The 18,695-nt window shown below is 39.8% G+C and overlaps 1 protein-coding gene across 2 annotated transcripts; it reads right to left on the reverse strand.

Moving 5' to 3' along the window:
• Positions 1 to 107: 107 nt before the first annotated feature.
• dgkaa (diacylglycerol kinase, alpha a) lies at positions 108 to 17,674 on the reverse strand. Of its 2 annotated transcripts, none has more exons than XM_084554205.1 (24): positions 17,550 to 17,674; positions 10,896 to 10,999; positions 10,490 to 10,566; positions 9,162 to 9,291; positions 8,914 to 8,985; positions 8,567 to 8,616; positions 8,401 to 8,475; positions 7,997 to 8,113; positions 6,490 to 6,607; positions 6,134 to 6,222; positions 5,903 to 6,022; positions 5,521 to 5,619; positions 5,274 to 5,360; positions 5,105 to 5,178; positions 4,952 to 5,026; positions 4,716 to 4,801; positions 4,528 to 4,617; positions 4,184 to 4,344; positions 4,029 to 4,093; positions 3,580 to 3,670; positions 3,239 to 3,425; positions 2,053 to 2,170; positions 1,820 to 1,880; positions 108 to 1,696 (listed from the first exon to the last, which is right to left on the reverse strand). In XM_084554205.1, exons 2-24 carry the CDS (start codon positions 10,969 to 10,971, stop codon positions 1,616 to 1,618), a joined length of 2,199 nt encoding a protein of 732 aa, XP_084410331.1. In that variant the 5' UTR covers positions 10,972 to 10,999; positions 17,550 to 17,674; the 3' UTR covers positions 108 to 1,615. The 2 variants fall into 2 exon arrangements, with proteins under 2 accessions (XP_084410331.1, XP_084410330.1); XM_084554204.1 differs by having other exon boundaries at positions 8,914 to 8,988.
• Between the last annotated feature and the right edge of the window lie 1,021 nt (positions 17,675 to 18,695).

Genomic DNA, 18,695 nt, shown 5'->3' on the forward strand with positions numbered 1-18,695 from the left:
GACAAAATTATACATTTGAAATACATTTTCATTATTTTTTAATATTTGCAGCCCTAAAATAATGTTTGATATAAATATTTGTGAACTGACTAACCAGCATTAAAAAGTATTGAAGCTACAAATAGCTGATGATTTTATATCCAAGGTACATGCTTTGTTTATTTCTAGTTTACTTCAATATTGAAACTTCACTGTCCAACTTTCAGTATCAGCTTATATCCAGTTTATTTCAATTGAGGGGAATCTTTAAATGTAATTTATTTGTGTTTATCTATGTCCTAAAACATGGTTAGACAAGTATGAGTTCTTTATGAAGTTATTTTGTGGCTTCATTTGTGCAATATACAAACAGTTGTGTAAATCCTTTTGATCACCAGCTGTTGGAAAACTTTCCACACAAACAGTATGCAATCATGTGAGTAGTTCTTCCTGGTCCGACGGCATGTGAAGGCAGCATCTATTGCTCGCAGAACAACGTGAAGCTTGTGTTAGTTTCATTCTCAGAAATATTCTCCAGGAGAAACGGATTCAGTCTACTCTTTGACAACCAGTGGATTTAGTTGTAAAATGGAAAAGTCTAAGAGAGACTGAGCAGACAATTATTTTGAGTCAGTGGACCAGATCATGGAGCATAAACTAAAAGACTAAAAAGTGAATAACGCCCCCTCGTGGTAGAAAGATGACCTACCACGAGGCATTAAAAAGCACAACAAAAACTGAAGTCTAGGTGATTTATTAAAATCTTTACACAGTTGTTATTTCAGGCATATTACATTAACATCCTGCAGATATACTGAAATGATATGAAACATTTAAATAAAAATACATTTAATGTGGTCAGAATAAGTGATTTCAAATCCAACTCGTCACAAACTACAAGTCAGAAGTGAACATAACTCATCTCTCTTTCACTCGCACACACACACACGCACACACACACACACACACACACACACACACACACACACACACACACACACACACACACACACACATCCTTTTGGCAATAATTATATTCTTAATGTTCCACAAAACACTTTCAAGTATCTTCTGAAAAGAATGAAACATAATTTGAGTCCACAACTGAAATGAAATCTTTCCAAATCAACATGAACATATATCTGCCTTCCAGCATCTTTACAACCACAAAAAACAGCAATACTACATGGTCTATGCTCAAAGTGCACACATACACAACGCTCTGTATATCTTCTACCTAAGCCATAACCACAGAGAATAGATTATAAAGGCACGTGAAGCTAGATATTCTTTGTTTAACATGATATTCACTTTACTTTAGCCTTACTTTAAGTTTCTATAGAGAAGCACTTCCACTATCCGTGAAGCACCGAGACAGTGAGAGTGTTGAGTATTGATTAAAATACTGTTAAATTTGGTCATAATCATTTCGTTACAATGCAGACATTTATTACTATAAAGTTTGAATTCTTGTCATGCCATGCTTTGGTTATATGAAATGCAGAACCTTTGAGGCAGCTATCCTAACTTTGACTGTTACAGTTTGATTATTGTACAACATACACATTTAAACTGATTTTATATATATAAAAGTGTCAGTCCTATATATACAATAGACATGTGCATTCTGTCAGTTTTATTTGTAGCTGAAAAAACCAGATGATTTGGCTTGAGGAGCCATCAACATACTGGCTTGGTTCTTGTGTGTGATGTGAATCTGGAAAGAAAATGTCCAGTGAGTTACAGTACAATCAAATGCAAACATGTATCTTTTTTTAAATTTTACCAGGCAAAGTACTAAAGCTGCTGTAATGTGTTTGTGTGTGAGTGAAGTATTTACCGTGCAGGGAGGCTGCATCCACGGCTCTCCATCTATCTGCATCGGTAATGCTTTCGTTGTCCTGGGTGAAAGATACAGAGTGGTCAACAAAATGCATAAGGTGCAAACTCATTTGCCCTAAAGTGTCAAATACCAAATGTAAATGTTCATTGTAACACTAACGATTATCCCCAACTGAATTGAACTACAAGCCATTGTCAAGACTGTCATGTCTGAACATGTCTGTTTCTCACCTGATGGTGATCTGTGAGGTTTTTGCCAGCCGCACAGCACTCTTAAGGCCAGTGTAAATCTGTCCCATCTCCATGGCTCCTTCAAGGCCGACCACCTCTACTCGTCGGTCACTGAGATCTGACAGGAACACATGGACATACTTAAGCATCAGTGCACACAGAGGAAACATCGTAAGAAATTGTGACAAAGCCAGAGGTCAGTCATCATATTTACTCTGCATCTGAGAGAGAATCGATTCAAGTAATAAAATTATACTGTGCATAAACTGGTTACAATATTTAAACAGATTAAAAAATACATTTATGATTATACTAAAACTCTGTGCAATAAATCAAAGTGCAATTTTGTTTTAGTGGTTGTGATCAATATTTTTACATTAACAAAGAATCACATGACTATTGTGGCTGACTTGGATGTATCACTCGTATGCAATTGTGGTTTGCGGCAGCTGAACACTATCTGCCCAGGCTGACAAAGAACATTAAGAAGGTAGCTAGTGAACACAGTGGAGCATTAAGCAGTTAGATTTAGAGATTTATAAGTTTGCAAATAAAGTTAAAGGGTCAGTGTTGCTTGTTTCTGCTGCCCTCTAGTGACAGCTTTACGGTATCCAAACCAAACGCTTTATCGCAGGGGAGGTCGTTTCTTTTGATGCATAATGATTTGTGCAAACAATCCTCTTAATGCTGCATTAATTGACTGAATCATTGCCAGTTTAAACTTCAAGGACACATGAGCAACCTTACAAATTAAAATGGGATCATGTTTCCGTTTGCTGAATTTTAGCACTTTTTAACAGTCACACTATGAGTAAGCAAATCTTCACCACTTTGACACTTATGACAGTTTGACAATGCATGCGCAGCACAACAAAACACATTTCAAATATAGACGGCCACAGACTCTCCAGTGTGAGAATCAGCACATTTCCGTATTTGGTTTAGCTATGCTCCATACTTGCTGCCAAACTGGTTGAGATGTTTTCTTCATTTGGTTATGTTTCATTTTCATACGTTTTTTTTTTTTATAGGTTTAGTGTGTTCAGCTCTCAAAGCCACTGTTGTGTCTGTGCAGTTACTGAAAACAACTGTAGTGGGGACCTTCAACATCAACTCAATCCACAGTTAATAGTTTTGAATTCAATGTCTGAGAATTTGAAATGCAGTGAGGTCGATGACAACGTACCTTGGGAAGACACCTTCAGGATTTCTGGGTTGACGATCACCTCAGGCTCTTCCTGACACGTCAGACCCTTAGTGTCCACCTTTTTGGTCTCACCCCATAGATTGGAACCACCATGCATGCTGGGGATGTTTAATACAGCAACACCCTCAAGAGACAGGCCACTGAGATCCAGTGGAGTACCACAGCACTGGGAAAGATACGGCAGGCCACAGAGACAGAGTAAAGCATCTGTGCACTGTTTGTAGGAACACTTCTTTGACTGCAGTTTTATATTTGAAGTTGATTGTTTCAAAGCCAGAATGTACACTTGCAATCCTGGTATGCCGTTCCTGTGCTCTCACCTCGATTGTCAAACTTTCGTTCAGTTTCTTGCAGGAAGCAGAGATGGTTTCTGAAGTGGCAAATTCAAAATACCACAGCTTGTTCTTCATTCTGCAGTTACAGAAAAGTGTGTCTTTCAGGTTAAGTGCTATTTCACTTTCACAGAACATTTTCTCCTTTTATCACACACAGCCCTTTAGAGGAAGGAGGAATCAAGTTGCTGCCAGACTTGCTGCCAGAGACATCTGTTGTCACCACCTGCATTTATTTTTTCAGCTTTGAAAAAGCAGTAATTGCAAACGGAAAATTAAAACTGATGACAGAAGTCCTCCAGCTTTGTTTTGTTGTTGAACAGTGCAGATTTTTAAACACAGTTGCATTTTATTACTCCGAGTAGGATATTCTTTGCTTTGTTTGCTCTTTATGATGTAGAGCCCTAGAAAGATTATATTTCAACAAATCTGCATACCTGCTGTTGAATTTCTGAGGATGTTTCTCCCTCATTGTGTGAAACCGGTGGGCAATGGAAGCATCCTGCCAACACAACACCATACAGAAATGATCCTAAGCTTCAGCTTAAAACAAAACACTTCCTCTTGTGTAACGTATTTCTGAGTGACTCACAACTCCAATAGAGAAGTAGTTGTTGATGATTTCATATGGAACTGGGTCACCCATCTCCTGACTCTCATCTGTGATAACTTGGACACTCCAGCGGTCCATCGGCATCAGAGAGCTCCCCTCAATGTCTTTAAGAATGCGATTCAGATCTTCACCGTCATATCCTTCAAAAAATAAACCAAACTAACTGAGCAACTTCTTGTGTACAAAGCAAACTGATAATCTAGAATGGTTTGTCGAAGCACATTTATGTCACACAGACACACACAGGTCATATGCCGCCAGTGTTCCCATACAGTGAAAATAGTGGAGTGCAACTAAGTCATTACTTAACATTACTTTCTCACCTCCTCCCCAACGCAGACATCTTGCAAGGTCATTTCCTGTGCCCAGAGGCAGCACTGCAACAGGCGGCCGTACCAGCAGATTGGCTTTGTCTGATTGCAAGAAAAAAGGAAAAAGGGGATGGAAAAGGAAAGTGTGTCACAATGGTTTTCAGATATACCTTTTATAGTGCTACGTCTAATAATCTCACCTATTGCATCCAGAATCCAGCCAACTGTGCCGTCTCCACCGCACACCAAGATTCTGTAATCCTGCAGATGTCTGAAGAAACTCAGTCTGAAAGAAAAATGATGACAGTAACTATAAGGCAAGTCATAAAACTGATCCAATGGAAGTATCCAGGGCAATGTGGACTGAATAGTCCAATATATAAGACTATGTATTTTTGAATAAAATGTACATATTCTTTTGTACCAAAAACCTTACCCTGGTCCAGGACCACCATTGGAAAGGTTGTATACCTGCCGTGGATTCAGTAAATACTGAAATTTACGCAGGACTCTGAAATAAATACAACTGAGCTTAACAAAGTGCACATATTAAAAGATTTCTTTTGTGAACATATTATTTTGTGCTCACCTTTCTCCCTGCTTACCCCCACTTTTAGGATTGACAAACACCAGAAGGGGATGGGTGTTAGGCACAGGGTTGATCTGTTGATTGACAAACAAATGTGTGAATATTAATGAAACAAAAAAAAATAAGCAGATTCTACATTGATAAAACCTCTTGTTTGCAGGAATAATACCTGAAGTACTTGTCCATCAGGGGTAGTGTTGAGCTCGCTGTCATCTGTTGACCCTGAGCAGCCATTCTTTACATTATTTGGTCTCTCCTTTAGGGAGAAAAACAAAGTAATAGAATAAACAAATCAGGGAAAGTGTAATTACACAGGTGAGACGGTGGTACAAGCGATAAAAAACAGCCCTGGGCTGATGTTATGTTCTGCGTTGGTGTGACAAGAACTGTTTATATGCATGTGGATAATTCTGTACCTTTATAACAGGATATATTGCCCATGGAGGCAGGATATGGTCTCTGAGTGGCCCACAGGTACACTCTGTAGGCTCTTTGTCTGCACATTCATCGTGGCGCTGTAAAACACAGACACGTGACACATTACATGAACTTTCAGAATAACAATGATTTCCAATTGTATCACTTGAAAGATGTTTTAGAATCTTTGTGGTAACATACAGGGTAGTAAAGAAAAGAGAAAACAAGTCTTGCAAATAGTGATGGCTTACAAAAAAGCAATTTGAGACAGAATGACTGATAATCAGAATACACGCAGTGCAACCAAATCGGTTCATTACTCAGAAATGACTATATGATTATATTTCTCATCATCGATCACATACTAAAATGTTTCCTCACCATCGTGTGGCACCACACACAGTGTTTGCCTGTTAAACCTTGGAAGCTCTTGATCTTCTTCTGGCATCGATCACACTTCCTGGAATCACAGTTCCCACATACCCAGTCATGCGCTGCAACCTGAAAAGTGGGATCCTTGTTTAAAAGTCTGTGTATGAGCACTGAGACATGAGATAAAGTCATATTTAGATTGAGTGTGTCTGTAAGGCTGCGATGGAGACCAAAGCATACCCCTGTTTCTTTCTTGGACTTCACGTATGTCCTGGCGCATGGAGCAGGGTTTCTATTAGCACAGCGGCCATGTACTGTGTATTTGCAGCCTGCGCAAAAGAAAAATATAGATAAGCTTACACATATTCTTAAAGATAACAAATGACCCAAATGTAAATGTATATGTAAAGCTGGCAGATGAGTATCAACTGATCCAAAAGGGATGATGAAACTTTGACTCCACGGTTTGTCATGAATGTCACTGTACTGTTTCTCTGCCTTTTGGCTAAGATCAAGTGTAGTGTGTGTGTGTGTGCGTGCGTGTGTGTGTAGTGTCACCGCATTGTCGCCCTCTTCTGGTGAATTCAGGTACTCACAGGTGCAGCACAGGCCTTGCTTCCTCAATCCCAGCAGCATGCTCTGACACACGTTGCAGTAAACAGGCTTGTTAAAATGTTTCATTCTCCAAAGATGCTGCCCGTCCTTCTGGGTCATCTGGATGTTGAAGGTGCAATCATTGATGAAGGCAAATCAAAAAAGGGAAAAATATAATGGTTTAAAATCTTTGCATTTTGTAAAGAAATATTAAACTTTGTAAGAAAAGTAGCTTTTCTCTTTTTCTCTTGTTAAATTTGTGATAACACTGCACAGACACTTTCATAAACATCCTGTGGCCGAGCCCTGCATTTCACATGTGATTTGCACCCACTCATGACTAACTCTGCCTTAATGAGACTGATCATGATGCAGTGTGTAGTGACTTCACATATCATGGCATACTGTACAACATCACAGATATTCAAACCCACACTCAAGCTAATCTTTCACAGTACAAGACTACAAGGTTGCTTTTAATGTCTTTGCAGAGCTATACACACTCTTATCCAGATTCATTCATTCATTCATTCATCTTCTATACCCGTTTAGTCCTGTTAAGGGTCACGGAGGTCTGCTGAGACAGACAACCATTCACACTCACATGCACACCTACGGCCAATTTAGAATCACCAGTTAACCTAATGAGCATGTCTTTGGATGGTGGGAGGAAGCCGGAGTACCCGGAGAGAACCCACGCAGACACAAGGAGAACATGCAAACTCCACACAGAAAGGCCAGCCGGCCCATGGAGACCTTCTTGCTGTGAGGCATCAGTGCTAACCACCTCGCCACTGTGCCGCCCCTTATCCAGATTACACACTCAAATGCTTTTTATGATTCATTATGTATTGACATATCACTTGCTGCACAAGGCATTGTGGGCAGCCTATGAAGTAGCACACAGCAACTCTGAGGGGGTTGAATTCATGCGCCCCAGGCTTCAAATGTCCATTGGTGGCTAGAAATAGCCTAAGGGGAAGTCCCTAGCATTGTTGTAGAGGCCAAACCCAGTGACAGAGTCTAGTTTGTGGTTTAAGATCGACGCAGTGAAGATGGCAGACAGACTTTAAGAAGTTTTACACATTAAACACACATCCAACAACACACATAACACAATATTGACCTGTCCTTGGTTTAAAACAAACATTTTATGTATACTTGTGATTGTTCCTTTTGTTAAATATAGTCAATGAGCACTAAATATTGCTATTATATGCAAGCACTTGAGATTGTGCAGTGTAAATGGAAAACACTTCAGCATTCTAATGGTGCAGAGCTTGCACGAGAGGGGATGGTATTACCACACCCTGTAACACTGAGTCGGCAAAATGGCCCTTACAGACGGGGAGGAGGAAGAGGCAAAGGACAAAGGAGAGGCATGCAAGGCCACGATTTCGCAAGAGAAGTTACAACTTGGTGACACACCTGCTATAAAAGTGAAATATATTTGACCTTGGCTTGAACACTTGAACGAAATGAAAACGAAACATGCTGCTTTCAAAGCACCTTCAGACCCAGCAAGACCAGCAAGGGAATGTTGTTCATGCCTCCTTCGACCCACTCTTGCCGAGACACTGTACCACTGCTGTCAGCATCAATTGCTGTCATCATGTCCTTCAGAACCTGTGGAAATCACATTTAGTAATTATTATCCAATCAACACACACATTTCTATTACTTAAAAGGGGACACACGTTTTCCGAAAGTGGTCACTGGGAATTTATGAATTTTATATGTTTGAGCCTTATCATTTTTATGGACCCTAGCAAATGAGTGACAAGTATTGCCATATACTGGACCAATGTAATGGATAACTTGTGCAAACAAATATGTCTGTACATACATTGACTATACTGCGATGGCTGATCGTGCAATATGTGTTTCTGGCACATACACATTCTGGGACTTACTGGCTCGAGCTCTGACACATCCCAGTCGAGGTACTCTGCAGCGTGCATCATCTGAGCAATAATCCGATCCACTTCCTGTTGAAAAAGTATTAAAAGATGTTTTAGTATTGTGGCGAGAAAAACTGGCACAATTATGGCACCATTAGTACATTTCTCAACAACTTACAGAGCTGTCAAGGACCCCATTGCCATCTCTGTCATAGAGCCCGAAAGCAACTAAAGACAAAATCAAAATCAAATCAGATCAGCTTTTCTGGATGTACACTATATATGGACACACACAAACAATTTGTTCTCTGCATTCAACTGATCCAAGTGAGCACAATTGGAGCCGTGGGCAGCCAAGCACAGTGCCTAGGAAGCAGTTTGGTGGGTTTTAGGTGCTTGCTCAAGGCACTGGGGATCAAACCAGAACTGCTTCTCTAATTACTAATTCACACCTGAACGAATGTGGAACTGCTAGACCAAGTCATCATCAAATTCCTTTGGGCAGAAAAGAAACAGAGGACTCACATTCTAGTTTATCCCTTGGCTGGCCATCCTCCAGTAGAGAGAAGTAACATGAAACATCCTTCAGAAAGACTTCTTCTATTGAGAGATGAAGGAGAGAAAGAGGGGGCTGTGAATACTCTGGTTACCACGTCTGCATGACATGAAGTGATAAATGACTGTATGCCAAACAGGCCATGGCGTAAACTGATAAGGGCCTGCTGCATAGTAGCAGTGAGCTGTGTGAATACATGTTATATATATAGTCTCACTGGTACTGTCTTCCTGGGTGGGTTCAGAGTTTTGGAAAGAGCGGAAGAGTCGCTGGCAGAGATCCACAGGGAAGTCCTCCACTTCTAAATAAGTCTTCAGGAACAGACGAAAGCCTTCTTCATTGATACACTGGGAAAAAATGAATGGGAAAAGTATATTTTATTTGTAGTGCTTCAGTGAAATGAAAAATGACACAGCTGAAATGTCTGTGTGTACATACATATTGTGCTTGTTTACTTCTGCATTTTTTTTAAAAATTCACCTCCTCTAAAAATAAGGGAAGAGGATGATCACTTTATTGGTACCGTGTGAAAATCTTCTGTTTGACAAGTGTTGCATTCTAAGAAATACACCCTTGTTTAAGCCAAAGTGTCAGTGGGCATTTAAAGGCCAAGATGCAAGTGAGATACATTTAATCCATTATTTATATTGTGAAAACAACACTCCAGTGATTGTATGGTTTTCACGTGACAATGACATAACACAAAGAACAAGCTCCTAATTCAAGATTTCAGTCCATCTGTTTTGTGTTGTATCTGTGTTTCTCACATGGTAATATGCTGCAGGGCTAACAAGAGGCAGTCCCTTGCTAATGGTGAACCACAAACCCATTTCTTGTTGATATTATTCCATTTCCCTGGTTGTTACCCTGCAGAGCTGCCCCAGTGATAAATAATGTCACAGCAAGACAGCTAGATCACAAAAAAGAAAAAAGGCCAGGAAGAGGGAAGTGGGAAAATGCATCATTATTTTGAACAGACCAACTAATTTCATTATTCTGTATATGCTGATAGCTATCAACAAGTTATTTATGACCGTATTTCTGCTTTCTCTCATTATCAAAAATACCATTTCCGTCCAATTTTCTAATTAAACTGAATGTAGCCAAACAATCCATCAGAAACTATTGCATTTGCTTCCGGCACAAATTAATTGGCAGTGTCAGCCATTGATGTACAGTGTTGGAAAAATCTCTTCTCGATCACATTTGAGCTTACACTGCATAAGGCCAGCCAGCACACTGTTACAGCAAGACCTTGTTGCGTGGGCAAATCTAAGGAGGTAATTTACATTGCAGGCTCGCTCGAATGCGCTGACGATAGTTTTTGTGGACAGCTTAGTCAACATGATCGATAGGTCTGAATCTAATTAATCAGCAAAGGATAATTAATAATGGCCCATTATACATAAATCACATTCTCATTTCATAGTAAACAGCTACTCTGAGGGCAATTATTCTGTTATGAGCCTTGCAGCTGACATCAGTGAGAGTCAGTTTTGGAAGAGCAGACTTTACTGTGAACAGCAGGACACATCGTCCCCTCACCTCTCCATGTCTGTGCTGGGCCAGACGGCCATCTGCATCAAATTCCTTCAGTACGTCTTTCACCTTCAAGCTGCAGTCTGGAGGCAAAATGGATACACATGCACTTCAGCAAATAAAGGTAATCACCAACATTTGACTGTGTGCAACCATTTACGAATCTGTGGATATTCTTATGTATCACTTACAATAAAACGTTGATTTATCAATAGTGCAAGAAAATATGTGCATGGTTAATTTGCAAAAAAAGAGAGAATGCGGTAGACTGCTACCACCTCTAGATATGAGAAACCATGAGCGAGTGTAAATGAGTGTGTGTGGGTGGAAGTGGAAGTGGAGGGGGGGGGGGGGGGCGTTAAGCGCTGAGAAAGCTGCCTGCCTGCCCGCCCGCTTGCCTGTCTGTACTCACATTCAATGTACTGTTGTAGCTGGATAAAGTCGACAGGGTTCAGTTCCTTCACCTCTGGGTTTGTGGGGGTGGACATGGTGCCTGCTTCTGCACTAACTGCCTGCCTGTGTACAGAGCAGAGAAACAGTGAGATATAAACGAAGAGAAAAGAGAAGGTGGGTGCACAGTGGCTTGCTTCTTTGTAAAACATAAAAGCATAGCTGCAAGCAAAAGATAGCATCTTCCATCTCGCACTACAATAATCCATGTTAGACAAGGAGAAACAGTCAACATCCAAACTTACTGTCTAACAGAATTAAGTGAACATTAACGCATGAAAATTTATTTTATCAGGAACTAATTCCAACAGGTATTATTCTAGCCACTATTACATATTTTACTGTGTTCTCCGTGCATAGCATTTTTTCCTTGCATGATGCTCTGTAACGCAGCTTCATCGTCAAACATGAACATTTTTGTATACTCTTGCTGCTTGTTCTAGATCTCACACTATCAAAACATGTGACTAGCCAGTCAAAACTGGGCTAAACGTCTGGTAAGAAATTATGTCAGGCTAAAAGTGCCCATAATACTTTGACTCTAGGGATTTCTACACCTAAAATCTCTTTGCATATTATCACTGGCCTAGCTTAGAATACCAGATATTGTGAGCGGTTGGTTTAGTGCGAAACAGTACAATGGCATGTTAAAATGCAGAGATAAACTACAAAATCTTGTGGAGCGGTTGCATAAACTAAACCTGCTCTTCAAGGGACCTCCCCTTTAAACAAAAGGAAGAGACTTAAATGTCATACAAGGCTGAAAGTGAGCATGAAATCTGAATCTGACACAGAAAAAGGAGCTCATGCAACAAAAAATGTTCTGGTACGTTGTTATGAAGTTGGAAGCCTAAAGCCTGGATGAAAATTAGGTGGGTTCCTTACCAATACTTTAATCAGAGGCTAACATGCTGTTAAACATATTGGAATGAGGTTCTACAATGACAGGAAAACATGCAAACATACAGCTTATTAATCATTGAAGAAGAAGGAGAAAGTCTGTAATGGGAAAGAGAAAGGTGGAGTTTAATGTTGTTGTAGATTCATGTCGATAAAACAATGCAACAAGAAATGTACAGATAGATCAATACAGAGTGTATAGAATATCTAATGTGATTACAATTAATGGCAAGAAACCAGCAGGGTATCATAGTTAGAACCAGAAAACTGTAAACAGTAAAAATGCGTTACTGATTTATGACAGGAGGAGCATCAAAGAACAATATGCTCATATAAAACTAGTATAAGACAATGCTTTGTCATATGTTTAAGATCAAATAACACATTATTCCATTTACAAACAACATGTTGAGCTAATAAGACATAAAATGAACCGTGCTGTGTTAAACAATCTCAGGGAATTTGCACAGGCTTTCTTGGTCTGGTCAAGCTGCCAAGGCATAGATAAATATTTCTGTGAATCTGATAGCATTGAGTTAGTTTACAGTCCTAAGGGCTCCTCTCAACCTCATACACCTCTCACTTTAACGAACATTTTAACATTTACCTTCCCATGGTGACAGTCCCATAACCATCACGTTTAGCAGTAATTATGCAGTAACTGTTAGTAACTATTAACGCAGTTATGCAGTAACTAGTTGTTGTTTTTTTTACTTTTAATTGTGAAATCAATCACAGCAAACTGCATGAGGTTTTATATAAATAGCATTACCATTATGAGATAATGTAGTGCAGACTTGCTCAATCTATCTGCACTTTACCTGCATTATCATGCAGAAATAATGGACATTTGAAAACCGTTTTGACACTACTCTCTTAGAGTACACATGCTAAGAAAGCTCAGTCTGATAATTGATTATGTTACTGTTTGGAAATAGAAAGTGAAGTGCAACGGAAGGCTGGAGTGGAAAATAGCGAGGATAGATCCAGAATAATGAACTCTACAGCAAAGTTTAGATAATGGCCACCAGTAATACAATGTGTGGTTTAAGAGCTACAACTACAGGATTTACTTGGAGGAATTAAGAGGAAAAATAGTTTAAAATAGAACAGGTTATATTCAGTATAAACTTGGTATTTTGAAGACATAAATATGCAGAATGTAAATCTGTGACATCAAGATCATTGTATCATCAACAACACAAACACACAATGAAATAGCCGTGTGGTTTTCAGTCCAGGCTGATGAAAAGGCCGTCACTGTAAATGTGTTTTTCACACTGTTGAGCACCAGGTGTTACCACACACCAAAGTGCAGCCAGTGCAGGTATCAGGCACGGCTGCCTGCACTGAACAAAAAATCTAAGCATTTAAAGAACAAAGTAAGTACAAAGAAAAATATTTGAAACAATCTGAAATAACACCCGCTCCCCCATGTGATTTGGATGCATTTGCTCTCTCTGGACTCTGAAAGGTTCACACTGTCCTCACTTAATTCCCTCAAAAGGTCAGCAGCGTTGCCTAGCAGTTCTGTTTATGCAGCCGATCAGGTGGGCCAGGTCTGTATCGACAGCAAAGTGAAACATGAAGGAATCATGAAAAGCTGTCTCCTACTTGCTAGACTACAGCCTGAAATTGTTTATTTTAGGAATATTCTCCTGACTCTGTCTTCAAACACTGCCCTGTGATTAAACTAAAAATAGACTTTGGAGTTTATTTGTACATTAGACATACCTCTTATTTGAAATAACTTCTGGGTGTTGTTCTTCCTTTCCTGTTTTTATGCTCCCCAGAGGAGCGTGATGTCAAGCGCAGCATCATGTCTATTTTGTCTCCGTACTGCCAGAGTATCATCCTCATTATTGTTTGGTTCAACAGGCCTATCTGAGTAATCTGACTCCTCACTTCCTGATTAGATAATGATTTGCATGCATGATGCAGACTGGGAATCAGGACTAGTCAGAACATGGCGCACAGGAAGAAGCATGCCATGTACTTAGTGGAAAGGTGAATGGCGCAATATATAGCAAGCCAGTTGTATGCACTCACTAACATGGGATGTACATTTGAAAAACCATGGCATCAACTAAATGAGCTTACTGAAGCAATGTTAAGTATTTCATCAAGTTCTGAGAATGTCTTAAGCTCGTTAAGGCTTAAAATAGACCGTGTGACTAAGTCAGTTATGAATAAGGTCACAATGCTGGACTAAACTTCAATAGTTGATGCTTTATAAAGGAACTGTTTATATTCATTTATAGAAAGATGTGGAAAAGTCTCTAGTGTGAAGACATGAGGTGCGCTCTACTGACAGACAGTCTGAAATATAACTCTATTTAAACAAAATATCGCAAGATATCCATATAATCAGTGCGTAATAAATGGTACGATACATATCCCGAGCAGACATGCATAACAGCCTCCTGGATCCACGTGAGGCCACTAGTGGTTCTCCAAATAGCACTAAAGGACAATTATATGTAAAAGTGGTTACCAACGGCTCTCTAACACAACATCTACTGCACAACAAACTTCTAAAAATCATCTGTTTAGAGCTCGGCACTGCTTTTACTTCTGACTACTTAACAAAAAAACACAGAAGCAACAGATTTATAAAAAGCCACACAGTGAAATAATCGGAGGACCACAGTAGACAGTTGAGTTTCCAGCATTTTCCCTCATAGACGCCATGTGTTTAATTACAAACTCTTAATGTCTCGATGTAAAATTGTCAACAACCATAAAACCACTCATGGTATACTTGGGGATGACCTTTTTCCCTGCAGGCTAATGTTTGTGCAAGCTGTCATAACACCCACGCCTTGTGTCAAGGAAATCTGCTGTTTTGCAACACTTGCAGGGTGTAAGTCACTGACTCCGTCATTCTGTGGTTGGAAAACACTGCGTATGTTCTTTGAGGAGAGTGAAGTTTACGTACGATGTTGTTTGTCTCCTGAAACTACAACAGTTCTCTTCACTGAGGTGGGTGTAGATTGCAACAGTTTAACTCAAGGGGAAAGACGGACATGCTTGGTTGCTATGGAAAGTGTTTCCCTCCATCAGCTGCTCTCCGTCAAAGCGCTGTCATGGGTGACTAACTGGTAGGAGGATCCACAGGCAGAAAGGGAGGTAGCCAGCTCAGTGAAGGGGGAGCCCAGTCATTAGATGAGAGTCTTCCCCCATCAGCTGCACCTCCTCCTACGCCAAAAGTCTCATTTGGCCTTCAAAACGAGAGGCCATGCTCTAAATTGCATTCTACATGCAGATGCTACTGTGACTCATTGCATGAACAGGGGAATACTCCCTTACTATAAATGGACTGTTTGCTTTAGGGGTCAGTTTGCAGGATAAGCCAGAAGTTACAAACTGCTAGCAGCAAGGTAGCAGAGAAGAGGCACTTCTTCACATGCATGTATCCCTAGAGCTCCAGTCTGTAACCACTACTTCCCCTTTTTGTTTATCTTCACTTGCTTCGCTTTACTGTATATCTGTTGTAGTCCAAACTGACAGAATGCCAGAAAAATAGTTTTTATTTAGTACATACAGTCTATGAATTATCAATGAATATAACAGTCATGTAATTATGTAAAACACAGGATCTATGTAATTGCAAAGTCATAGCAGAGCATACTCTGTTAAAACAGGGCTTCCCCTTATCTACTTCTGCATGGTGATATTTGAAAAACAGAGTGGCATGCAAACCCGAGGGCTCTAATTAGAAGGAATTCTGGAGAAACTGAGCACAACAAACACGGATTGTAAATCAGACAAAAAAACCGAAAGACACTCACCACAGTATGAATCACAGATTTCTTGAAAATGTAGGCGAGGTTCTGAACACTCCCCAGCTTCAAAGTGAAGACTGCCCATCACTCTTGAGTTCAGACTTGAATGTGACTTATATAATAGCTTTCTTTTTCCTGTGGAGGCAGCCTTGTAGAACAGCATGCTGTGCTCAGAAAAAAAAAAGCTGAAACCTGCCTAGACTTGTGAGGGCGCATGCTGTCATACAACAGCCACATTGCTTTTCACGGTGTAAGTGTTTTCACATATCAAGGAGTCTCGCCTGATTCGCCCACAGATCTATCTGCAACTGAAAATGAAACATTAAATGCCATGTTTCTTTATAAAAATTTATGTGAAATGCAACCGTGAAGTATTTCCACTATCTCATTAGCAATTCACAGATTTAGGATTATCTAAATCTGAACAAATGAACCTAAAAGTCACAGAAAATAAGTGATAAGACATAAGACATAAGACATGTTTATGAATCCCACAGATGTTGGGCGCCACAGCACACTAATCACAATGTGATAATAAAGTATTGATGTATGACCGTTTATTGAAAAACGTCCAGTTCACAGTCAGTAATGAATACATGCTGCAGGCTGGGGTGATAATATAATGTAGGAAGTGAAGGCTAAATGGAAGCTCCAACTACTGTATTTAGAGAAGTGAAATAACATATAAACAAAAGGCTTTGCCGACATTTCTTGGATCATTAGCTACGTACACCGTAGAGCAGCAGTAAACATTTACAAACTAAACCACAAATGACAAAATGGGCTAAATTCTAGTTGATTTACAGCGTCTAGCCTCTGATGTAAAAGTTAACAATGACACAGTTGACCTGACTACAATATTGATTATCTGCGCCTGAAAACTCTCCTGCAGCTACAAACGAATACAGTCCAGCTTTTAAATAACCTGCTCACAGCATAATTTATGTACAGCTCAGCCAGGAAAAGGCTCACCTGGAAATAAAGTTGTTGTTTTGTTTTTTTTTGTCCACGCAAAAAAGATGAATATCACAAACTGCCTAGAATATCCTGTATGTTTTGCTTTTCCAGTTAACCAGTTCCAGTTTACAGAGGGCTGAAAGTCACACTCACCATTTTCTAGTCAAATGACAGTGAAAGGGGACCGTTGAGTAAACAATGGCCACACAGAAGAGACAGTGCCCACCAACGCCCGCCGACATCAATTTAACACCACTGGTCCCCCAGTACTGACAAAAACACTGTGAAACCCCTCTGGGGTGTTTAATGTGTGTTTTGGTTGAGTCGCTACTGGTTTAGCACCATATCCTGCAACACATATAATCTCAGATGGGGGGTCACCCAGATAAGATACTATCATATCAGGGCAATAACACAGTCCCTGTTTTTGCTTAATGTATTAGTGGCACATTACGTAGTAAAATGCTTTTAACTCAAAACATGGGAACCTCAACACTAAAGTATTTTTAGACACCCCCCCACCAGTTCACTGCTCACCAGTCTCTGACAGATGACTCTCTAAATGGCATAAGAGAAATGTTCCCGGGTATCTCAAGCAGAATAATCATGACTGCAAAAAGGAACTGAAAATGTGCATGTTTATTTAACCAATCAGTGGACTGTGCATTAAAATACACTGGATCTATCTGCTCTGTTGGTTGTTGTGTTGGCGAGTGAATTACTGTGTCATTAGCTCACGATTACGACCAGCACTCTCTCTCTTTACAACGCAAATGCACGGAGCTGCAAGCCGTCAATTGTCACATGCATCTCCTCGGATTTTAAATTCAATTCTTGACAGCAGCGCAAAAACCAACGGGCTAAAAGGATCCCGTCTGTATTTGACTGGCTTCTGTACGCAGCTACAACAGAGCTGCACTGAAACTTCAATCAATACGGGTCCGGACTGTACGGTTTGTTTTTCAATCATTTACCTTTCCGTAGGCACTCCGTTGTAGGTCTGTAGTAAGATCGTCGTGGTCCAGATCGTGCCTTCTGATGCGAAGCAAAGTGGCCGTTAACTTTAAATGTAGGTAGTGGGTCGGTGGAGTGGAAGCGGTGAACTAGTGCAGAGCAGAAACTGAGAGTGATCCCTCCTGTCAAGCACCGCCTCAGCTGCTCTGCGCCCTCTCTGCTAGCCAATACACACCCGCTATACCGGTCCTGTGCATCCATCTGCAAAGTTGTTGAATTATACTCGTTTAAATTATGCAGTCGCAACTTGTAATGGAGCTATTATCAGTATGCACTCTTAGAGGAAATCAATGCAATACACAGTTTAATGCTTCTAACAAACTACTGTAGAAGTGCCATTATCGTTGCTTATACGGAGACAAGCAATTTGTATCTGGTGCTACTTACTAAAATAGTAGTTAGCTGGGCTACAAGAAGTTACTTAGAAAAATAAGTAGTATTTGATACAATATAATTATACCACCACATAAACCCGTTCAAATGAATCTATTAAATCAAACATGTGTCAGTTTTGGCAAAAACTCGATAGGCTCACAAAGTCAACAATATAACTCACTCATTAGCTAACGTCAACCTCACGTGGAGACACACCGCGACACTTTACAAGCCTATATTTTAGTTTTTAGCTTGCTGCCATGTTTACTAAGTGTTTACAAATGTTAAATTATTTATGAATTTGAATTTAAGTTGCTGAACTGCGGTATAGAGATGTATTTTTTTTACCAGATATTTACCAGTAATGACAGTAATAGTGTTGCTATAGTTACATGCGTTTTTGAAGTTCATTGCGCATTGATATAGGAGGATGAAAAAAAAAAAGAAAAAAAAACTCGATGGAGACTATTTGTTTGAGGAGGAATTTAACGGCCAGAATCAAACATTTTGCGAAGATAAGAAGTTAACAAGTTGCGCTATATAAAAGTATATAAAACACATAAAGTCCTTACACATTAACCCGTCAACATTCATCAAAGTAGAACAACCGTATTATTCTGCATTTATGGTTTCACTAATAAACATACGCACACTTTTCCACTGTAATCTTGGTACTTAAAAGTTGTTAATATTTAATCCATCACAGTGCACAAGGTGTGTTTACTGTGCAA

This window comes from Chelon labrosus (assembly GCF_963514085.1).
Source record: "Chelon labrosus genome assembly, chromosome: 10".
Taxonomy (NCBI): Eukaryota; Metazoa; Chordata; class Actinopteri; order Mugiliformes; family Mugilidae; genus Chelon; species Chelon labrosus.

Bases quoted from the DNA above. Each gene is read 5' to 3' on its own strand.
- dgkaa (XM_084554204.1), bottom strand. From the start codon at position 10,971: ATGTCCACCCCCACAAACCCAGAGGTGAAGGAACTGAACCCTGTCGAC. The intron at 6,608-7,996 runs GTGCTTTGAAAG...TTCAACATCCAG, and splicing joins TGGTCTTGCTGGGTCTGAAG to ATGACCCAGAAGGACGGGCA. The intron at 5,179-5,273 runs GTATTATTCCTG...GTCAATCAACAG, and splicing joins CTGATGGACAAGTACTTCAG to ATCAACCCTGTGCCTAACAC.